The sequence below is a fragment of the Arvicola amphibius genome, chromosome 2 (genome assembly GCF_903992535.2).
Source record: "Arvicola amphibius chromosome 2, mArvAmp1.2, whole genome shotgun sequence".
Taxonomy (NCBI): Eukaryota; Metazoa; Chordata; class Mammalia; order Rodentia; family Cricetidae; genus Arvicola; species Arvicola amphibius.
In genome coordinates this window covers 188,969,871-188,979,916 of record NC_052048.2, presented here as the reverse complement: position 1 = coordinate 188,979,916, position 10,046 = coordinate 188,969,871, and the positions used below count along the sequence as shown (strand labels likewise).

The window sequence follows — 10,046 nt, the reverse complement described above, 5'->3', positions numbered from 1 at the left end:
AACTACAGCATTTCTTTAGCTCATTTCACGGAAGGTCACTTGTTTGTATTTTTGCTGCATGCATTTTTATTTTTTTACATCCAATGTTTCTAGTTGGCTTCTCCTCCCTGTTTATTTCTTTTGGCTTTTTTTCTGCTTCATTCTCTATTGTTCTGCTGGGTTGATATTGGATGGATATTAGATTTCTGTCCGTGTCTTTAAATTGGAGCTCGGAGTGTCCATCTTAAACCAGGGAGATTTTTCTCTTTCTATACTTGACAGTTTCATTGTTCTGGGTGTTTATTTTCCCAGTGTAAAGAATAAGGTCCTTGCCTTGTGTTGTTATTGATTTGAGAATTTTTGATCCTTTCAGATATGCATATTTTATTAACAATTTAAATCCTAGCTATAGATTATTTTTCCCCAAATACTATCTGCTTACTCTTCTCATCTCCACCACAATTCTTTATGGAAGCATAACATTTCAATGAAACTTATTTTGATTTTAATAAGTCTCATAAAAGTATGGCCTTTAAAGTATTCACACCCAAAAGATGTATATAGAAATGTTCTATAATAATTTTATCTTCTGGTTTCTGATAAGGTGGACTTTATTTTCTTCTGTGCCTTCCTTTAGGAACTGATGGCATCCCAGCTTATCTCCTTCCTTCTTGAACATTCTGGCTCTTTACTGTAGTGTACTCCAAGGGAGGCCATTAAGACTAAGATTTAATTGTGAAAGTTCCTTCTGAAAATGAGGAGACCACTAGCTATAAAACGTGATGCTGACATGCACAAGGCCCTTAGATAAGTTAGAGGTAGAGTAGGAAAGCGCCTCACCACAGAATGGAACCTAGCACAACCCTGAGGGAAACATTTCGCACACGATGTCAAAAACAGTACTTTTAACTTTTCACTCCAGAGAAATAAGACTCTATATATCTATGCTAAGTAAGTGCTGAAAGCTTGCTGGGGTTTTTACGTGTCTCTTCTTCCACTGAGCCATTTCTGGCTGTCATGTGTCTGACAACTCTGCACTCTTACTGGTCTAGAAAAGATTCAGAGAGGGCTGGTGGGAATTGTTGGGCACAGCAATGTAGACATTGGGGGTTATGCAAAGGCATTGAATTACAGGACCAAAAAGACTTCTTCTTTTTCAGACATCTGCAGTGCCAACCATGGAAAAATCTGTTTCTATGACTTTGAGTGTTTAATTGATTTCTTCTAAGTAGAGACAAACAGGGTTTATATTTCTGATTTTCATAGGTAGGGTCACAAATTTTAAGTGTGATGGGAAGAGCATCACATGGAAATGGGACAGTAGAGATTAGACTCAACCTGGGCTATGAGTTTTAAGCTACAGAAAATTTTAAAAAAGGAAAGTATTTTCAGATGAGATGGTTTTGTCCATATGTAAATATTGTTCCAAAATGGAAATAGAAAGGAATTAGTTCCAAGCCAGAAGGTCCAAGTATGCTGCCTAAGTATGTTTATCATATATATAGTATATGCATATACATATACTATAAACAAATATATGATTATTTTTACTACAATTAAAGGCTATTCATTTCTTCTTAGCATCAAATATTGATAGACGTTTGTTTCCTAAGCTAGTCTGCTCCAAACACCCAGAAAAATCCACAAAAGCATGCATTGAGGACCTTAGACAACTCAAATTACCCTTTAAATGTGGCATTCAGAGTTTTCTACAGCAGATGCAAAATTCAAACAAAGCCTCAGGGAAATGATTACAGACACAACTACAAGACTAACTGATAATCTTAGCCCTGGGAACTAATGAATATTTTCAGGTAGGTAATAATCTGCCTCCACCAGGCTAAAGAGAGGGTTGTACAGGGGCAAGGTCTGATGCAGGTGTTGGAAACCAACATACCAGAAAAAAATGCCTTGGGGAAGGGCACTCTAAAAAGAAACAGAGGTTTGTGCCCTCTGCAAAGATGCAGATCATTGTAAGAGACAATGCCTTAACTTCAGAAGGAAGCATGGGCTTTAGCGCCTGTTTGACACAAGCAATTGGTGTTAGGTTCCTAGTAACATCTCAGACAGCCTTTTTGAGCAACTTTCTTTACCTTTCCTGGATTTGGAGCCTCATCTAGGATCACTGGCCTAGAGGATGTTACTCAATTTTCTTGTTTAGGTAAACTCAATCTGTTCTGATTCTGATCCTTCTTGTAGCATCCTCTTGAGTCCTTCCACTTCCTCATGCCCAGGACCAGAAAGCTTCCCTGCAGAGCATATGCTACCCTTTCATGTTTCGGATTTTTGAAACCTGCTTCTTTACCTAGCAGAATTTGCTTCATCTATTTTATGACCCTTGCTCCTGTCTCAATTCTATCAAACAATAGTAGTGGAGACTGTCAGAGGAGACACCCCAGGACGCTTAATGTGTCCAGCTCTCCAGATCATCACAGCTTCTTGTTTGTAACTGGTTGAGAAGAAGGAGCAGAATGTCGTGCAGTGTTGTAGGTCATGGTGATGACCACAGGCTGTCCCAGCTCTCTGTGTTCAAATCAACCCTTCTCCTGGAATATGAAGGTGGAGCTCCTGGAGGGCAACGGGATGGAGAAAAGCCGAGCAACATGGAGCTTGGCTTCTTGCCCTGGCTCTCCCTCTTATTTGTTGAGTATTTGAGCCATCATAGTAGTGACCTTTCTACTCTTGCGGAGAGGTTCTTCTCCTCCCATGTACATGGAATACATATGGCGATCAAGAGTTGGCCCTCGCCTTCCACCCAGCTTAAAAGAACATCTGCTGTTGTTCGCCATTGCAAACACCCAGCTAGCTTGTTCAAGAGCTTCTGGGGAGACTTTTATCTCTGCCTTCCATCTCACTGGGAAAGCACTGGGGTCACATATGTGTGCTACCATTTCTGGCTTTATGTGGATTCTTGGAATCCAAAGTCAGATCCTCACACCTGTATGGCAAGCATGTTACACACCGAGGTCAAGCTCCTGCCCTTCTTTCCTTTTTTTTTTTTTTTTTTCTGCCACAGCATAGTAAGAACTCAAAAATCTCAACAATGGCCCTTTAAAAGACGTATGTAAGAAATTTGGGGTACTTTGCTGACTTTGAGGATGGATTTTGGAGTCAAGATGCAATAATACACAGAGCAGCTTACAAGAATTTTATTTAGTAGATTGTCATGGATATTCCAGTCAATTTTAATTAGAGAAAAATTGAATTGGTTTTGAAAGACACATAAGATTCTTCCGTTAGTACACATACACAGTACGATAACTATAATACAGGTCTCCTTTGATGGGCACCATTGCCTCGTCGTTAGGGCAGATATTCTTGTCCTTAACAATTTCAACCACTACTGCAAAATTGAGAGTTTCTGGAAGAGTGAAGACAAAGAGCTTCCGTCAGACACGTTAGGGTCCTCCTTTTTTCCTGCTAGGACCAGGTAATTGACCCCTGGGATTCAACTTCCCCAAATTACTTGCAAACCAATACCCTATTTAATTTTTCTTACCCCATGCCTTCTACAGTTTTAGAACCCAGGAATTGCCCTCATGAACTTCCTTTCCACCCACCACCTCGACTTTCTATTTTTCCATCAGAAAGTTCTGCGGCCCTATTTATTTCTAATGTTCCCCACTTGGCAGGTAGTTCTTCCAACTTACTGTTAACTGGAAAGTCCCAGTACAGGTTTATTCGATGATCATTACAGAGGCAGCGGGTTTGTTTATAGTTGAAGCTACCTTCCATTGGGACATTACTTACAAGGGAAGCTTTGATCTGGTTGGGAGAGATGGCCCAGTGTTAGTTTACAAAATGGGAAGAAGACAGCAGTACAAGAGAGGAAGTAGCTGAGATCAACTAGTGGTACATACACGTTATATTCACCATCACAGGCTAGATTTGCTAGGCTCTCCCTCTTCATACCTTCAGACTCATGCCTGATGTAAGTGAATCCATCAGGCAAGAAGATTTACCCCACTGTGGCTATCTCCTGGGGGAAGGCTCGCGTTTGGTACCAGCTAGGGTTCTAGGAAAGGACTTGTGTGCATTTTCCTCTGTGACCCAGTGGAATGGCAGCCCAACTGTTTGAATGTACATACCAGGACAAGGCTTTGGGAGAATGACAGCCAAAGCCCATCTGCAGCCCCTTCTAACTCTGTAACAATTGAATTCACCTGTTGCTCCCCTTTATTCCAACCGTAAATTTAAAAGTTACTGCCTCTGCCCATGCCTGGCCACAATTAGATAAGCAAATAATTCTTGGGGCCAGTTTCTTTGCTTTTTAAACCTGAGAATGCCTGTCAGCTTAAGACTTCAGACAACTGTAACATATCAACTCCTGTTTCTGGTGTCTAACATAGGAGTTTTGTCTTAAGGATATGTCTACCCAGATGGACCTGTGAATAGAATTCAGTAAGTGTGAAAAATGATGGGGAAATGCCTTTAAATGAGATTTAGTATTTCTCCTGAAATTACAGTCATCAATGCAACATAGTAAATTAGGAGTATATGTGATTTTTTTTTTTACTACAAGCAGAAAGAAGGCAAGTCATATCAATTTTCAGATTCAGTTGTTTTGAAATACTGCCTGCACTCATTTTTTTTTTACCTTGATCATTATCAGGGTGGTGACACTCATGGGGCTTAGGACACCTGCTGTATACTCATCTATGGTGTTTGCTCAGATATCTGGCAGCTCTATGTTGAATAATGATAATCCCCCCAAACACTAACAATAGCATTGGCATGCTATTCAGGTCTGAGAACCGTATTTTGAGAGTCCTGTTCTGGTGTTGAGAGAAGCCCTTGTTTCCTTTTCATTATATTTTCACAAGGTCTCTTCACGAGTTAAGAATTTTTAAGGATTACGTGCAGCGACAAATTAGGATCCAGTGAATGTGCTACACATCACCTGTGGTACTATGTCAACGGCCATCACAGTTCTTCCTTCTTTAAGCTGAGCCAGGCACAACTATCACAGACAGTGCCTTCACAAAACAAATTTAACTTTGCCTGCATTTCATATGAGTTAGGTTTTGGGGTACGTCATTAATAAACACATAGACACATAGATTACTGTAGTAGGTGATTCTATCATTATTATTTAAAATGGCAGTTTCTCATGTCATTAAGTATACATTCTGCCCTTAGAAGAAGTTTTCTGGTAACTGAATTATAGGTTTCCTGAGGTCAGGAGACTTGTCTGTTGCACAAAAATGCCAGGGGCTGTGGTTCACCTTAAGTTCTCTCCAGCATTAAAGAATTATTGGGTCATTAATTTCTAGCATATAATAGCAGGTATATGCTGTCCTCTTTTAATTTTAAAATAAATAAATGTGACCCTAAATCTAAAAATCATTAAATATTCAGTTGTAAAACATTATAATTACTATAAAAAGAGGAGTTATAATGTTCAGTCAAAAAGAAGTATATTCCTAAATGGTTTAAAATATAAATATACTTATAGTTATATGTTGAGCCTTTTCCACATGCCACCTCAGAAAACTCTAAATAAAAACAAGTTAGTTGATGGGCTGGAGAGATGGTTCCATAATAAGAGCATTTCAGTTCTCAGCACCCAAATGACAGTTCACAGCCACCTGAAACCTCAGTTTCAGGGACTCCTACTTCCTCTTCCGACCTCCACAGGTACCAGGCACACACAAGGTACATAGGAAAATATTAAAAAAAAAAAAACCATTAAAAATTGTTTGTTGCAGGTTGGGACGGCTATAATCTCTATCCATAATCCCAACACTTGGAAATCTGACACACGAGGATCATGCCAACAGGCTCTGCTGAGCTCACAGTGAATTTGAGGCTAAGCCAGAGAAAAAGAGTGAGGCTGCTCAAAACAAACTGGCAACATTTCCTTTTACACAAATCATGGTTGAAAAAAATTACTGTTTACGGAGTTTTCACACCTTTTGATTCTTCTCTTTGGGAGCTTTTTTTTTTTTTTTTTTTTAAATAAGATCATTTGGGGCTGGAGAGATGGCTCAGAGGTTAAGAGCCTTGCCTGCTCTTCCAGAGGTCCTGAGTTCAATTCCCAGCAACCACATGGTGGCTCACAACCATCTGTAATGGGGTCTGGCGCCCTCTTCTGGCCTGCAGGCATACATACAGACAGAATATTGTATACATAATAAATAAATAAATAAATATTTTTTTAAAAAGATCATTCTTTCTTAGTAGAAGCATGAATCTTAAAATCAGAAACATATTCACTGTAATATCACATGCCATTTCATTGAGCTCAACACCATTATTGCACTGGCTTTTTAAAGGTGCAAACAGACTTTCATTGCTTGCCATCATCAGAAACTGTCTTTGTCACAGAGATCTTTATGTATACCTTGTATAAACATTTTCCCTAACCTCATCTGTGGTTATGACTAACAAAACACAAAGTGCACAACTATGAATCAAGCTCCATCCTACACTCACATTAGCAAGCATAGTTCATGTTCTTGTCTTGTAAACGGAAAAAAAAATGATAAAGCGGTGGGACATGTTTGCACTACGTCCAAGAATCGTTCTTTTATCAAGATGAGGCTATTTTTAGCTTATATTTTAATAAACAGTCTTCTGGTACTATTTTGTTTTTTATTTGATTACTATTCTTGGGATCTCACTTGGATTAAGAAAGTCATGCTGTAGGGAACTGCAGCAAAATGCTGCATTTTCATTCAGATTGCTCAGCATGTAGAGCTGGGAGCCCCCTTCTGTACACCCTGGGTATGTGATTGATATGGAAGATGTGGCCTCTCCCTAGAGGGCAAGATTTTGCCTTGTAACGAGTGCTATTATAGTTTCGAAACTTGGAAGGCTCTCTGAGAAACAACACACTAGAAAAAGAAGGAGCGGCTCAATATCTTGACAGGTCAGGAGGCAGTGGAAGGGCAAGAGGAAACCAGGCTCAGCTTGGGGGCTTCCGGAGAAGGAGAATCAGATCCTCCCTGTTCTCTTTACCTGTGTTCCAACCTGTGGCTTTGACTGTAGGATGTTCTTATGAAAACCCTGTTCTCAAGCCCTTATTAAAGTCCAGTCATGCTTATGACCCTGGAGGAAACCCTACCAGTTTTCCATCTCTTTCTTTCTCATTCTTTTACTTCCTAGACCCCTCTTTACCAGAGTGTCTTAATCTGTAAAATGGGAATCATCATCTGCTAAAAGTTCTAACCTTGTTCTGAGATTTGAGTAACAAAACATGTACGAAGATTTTTATATTAAGTTTATCATGCAGTATTAACACAAGAGGTAAAGTCAATCGTTCATAACTCAGGGGTCAGATTGTGACTTGGAGTCACCGACCCAGGCATCTACTTACCACTGAACATTCGTTATATTGTGTTTCAAGTCCAAGTTTCACAGTGATCTCGTCATTTGCCTCTGCATATATTGGAGCATCTAAATAAAATAAAATTGACTTTCCACCCTCTCTGGGAAGAGAAAAACAGGGCACAGAGATCAGAGACCTGCATATGGAAAAAGCACCAAGCTGGAAGGAGGCGTGGGGACAGAGCAAAGGAGGGAGTTATATAGCTTAGACACAATGCTAAGCATCAGAATCCCCAGGAATTTTTGCATGTTGGCTGGTTTGAATATTTATCTTTGTTTAATTAAGCAACAGGCATATTGTTCAAAATGGAACATCTTTCTTTTTCCAGTTTCAAATAACACATTTTAAAGTGGAAAACTACCTACTGTCTCATGCTGTTTCCTACCACTGACAGCAGTGCTTCATAACCTGTGGGCCGTGACCCCTTTGGGGGGGGATTCCCTTTCACAGGACCCACCCAAGAGCATCAGACACCCCAGGTGTTTACATGATGATTCATAGCAGGAGCAAAGTTACAACTATGAAGTAGAAATGAAGATAGTTTTATGGTTAGGGGAGTCACCACCACATGAGGAACCGTAAGAAAGAGCTGCAGCAATTGAGAAGGTTAAGAAGCACGGCCCTACAGTTTGCCAGCTCCTTATCTACTGAATGGAATGAACGAGTCCAGTCGTTCTTAGAAGAGAACTTCACACCCACAGACTCATGTGAACAACTCTGCACCGGAGCAGTTCAGAGATCTCCCTTGGATATCTTCCTTGATGATTCCCGGAGAGGGCCGAGGAATGTGTATCTATTTAGGTCTACAGAAAATCTGCACATATTGTGATTGGGAGCACACCATAGCTGAGAAAAAGAGCCTGCGATGAAGTAAAGGGCTAAGTCAACAAAGTTGTTCCTCTCTAGTCAACAAGGCTTTTCGGGGCCAAGGGGATCGTGTCTTCTCCATAAAGAAACTTGGCTAAGGTCCTTGGTGTTCTGTGGAGTAGGAAAGACTTCCTACACAGTATTATTCATAGCTCCGTTTTCTTAGGGCAAAACATATTACATTTTCCTTCTTGTACCAAATGCTCTAGGACTCAGTTTTGGGAAATATACATGAAGACCAGGCTTTTTAAAAATTTCCATTTTGTGAAAAAGTCTAGGGTTGGCATGGTGACCAGATTAGCTATAGCGATTAGCCATGCCCGTTCTTTTCTGAGGCTAAGGATTCCATACAAGGTAGGGATTCATTAATAAACACAGGAGAGTTACTGGCCAGTGTGGATGACCTAGACATTTTAAGTGTAAGGTTTATTTCAACATAAGCTTCCTTCTGGCCCAGAAAAAAACGCCATCCAAATTGGAATATGTGGACAAGACATTTGGCCAAGTTTCCCAGAGCATCCGAGGGTCATAATCCAGAAAGCCAGCACTCGAGGCTGCTGCAAATGCAGATGTTTCTAGTTTAATTTGGTGACGCTGCTTCCCCCCCACCCCACCCCCCCACACACGGCCTCTGGCTTCATTTCTTACTTCATTCTACTCTTTCAACTTCTCTGCTTTCTTCAAACATGGATTTTCAGTGTGGTGGCTTCGAGGTCCTAGTGTGAGTGTTACTAAAGGTCCTAGTGTTTATCTTTTGGGTTTATCTTGGGAAAATATCTATGATGCCTGAGTTTAACCTGAGACTACAGGTCTGTGACAAAGCTCTTCTTCCTAGGGACCCCTGCCAACGACATCTGAAGCTGGTGCGAGAATGTGCAGACCTTCTTACCTTTGCCAGGTAAACTGGATAAAAAATCCCAGCAGTGAATCAGAGAGAGTGAGACTAATTGGTGACAGCAAAGTCATGTACAGAAGAGGTGTTGTTTCCCAGGCAATCCCATACAACCAGAGGAAATGTGAAGGGAATGGATGGAGCCTACTAAGTGGATAGAACCTGCCGTGAGGTCTATGAGAGCATTCAAGGTTAGAGATCTCTGCAGTCTAAAAATCTACAGAAGTACAGGTTTCTAGATTAGGAGTGGAATTCTCTCTATGGCTTTCCTACAGGAAAAAAAAAAAGAATTTGACTCACATGTCATTCTGAGCCTTGTTGATCCCCAGCTGCAGGCCCAGGACCAAGAGGGTGGCGGCTTTGAACATGAAAGAGAAACCGTGCATGGTGGAGAAGACAGGACACCAGAACAGTAGGGCCACTGGAGCTCACGCAAGTTTATATTCAGATTGAGGAAGCAGAAAAGCTGGCATTCTCTATACTCATGATCCTTCCTTGTTGAGGAGGGTTTTTTCCATGGAATAATATTATTAAATTGTTAGAATATTTGTGACTGAACTTCCTTATTTTCTCAGTGTCAGAGATCTTCAAAGGCCCGTTCTTGGCTTACGGACATGTTTTTCTTCTGTCTCATTGAATCCTCTGTTCTGTTCCTTAAGTCACTGCTGGTTTGATCTTCACATCTAGCAGACATTCTGGGTGGTAATACAGCACGTTCACTTGATGATTTTGTAGTTGATTCAAAGGGAGATGGCATGATGTCTTAGAGTTCTGACATGATCAGACACAGTTATCCAGAAACCACTACCAATGATAAAGCTGAGAGAACTAAGGAAGGGCTGAGCTCTCTGGATGTTGTAGAAGTGTGACCCTAGTTCCCAATGACATGGTGATGTCTGTGATTGTTAAACCCTCTTAAATTCAGGATGGATTGTAAGTCTTCCAGATGCTCAAAATATCTAGGAGAGAATGATGCTT

The 10,046-nt window shown here is 40.6% G+C and overlaps 1 protein-coding gene across 1 annotated transcript; it reads right to left on the bottom strand.

Annotated features, from left to right (window-relative positions):
* Positions 1-3,215: 3,215 nt before the first annotated feature.
* LOC119807372 (prolactin induced protein) lies at positions 3,216-9,454 on the bottom strand. The gene is made up of 4 exons (XM_038319399.1): positions 9,369-9,454; positions 7,298-7,409; positions 3,630-3,744; positions 3,216-3,340 (listed from the first exon to the last, which is right to left on the bottom strand). Exons 1-4 carry the CDS (start codon positions 9,452-9,454, stop codon positions 3,216-3,218), a joined length of 438 nt encoding a protein of 145 aa, XP_038175327.1.
* Positions 9,455-10,046: the final 592 nt, after the last annotated feature.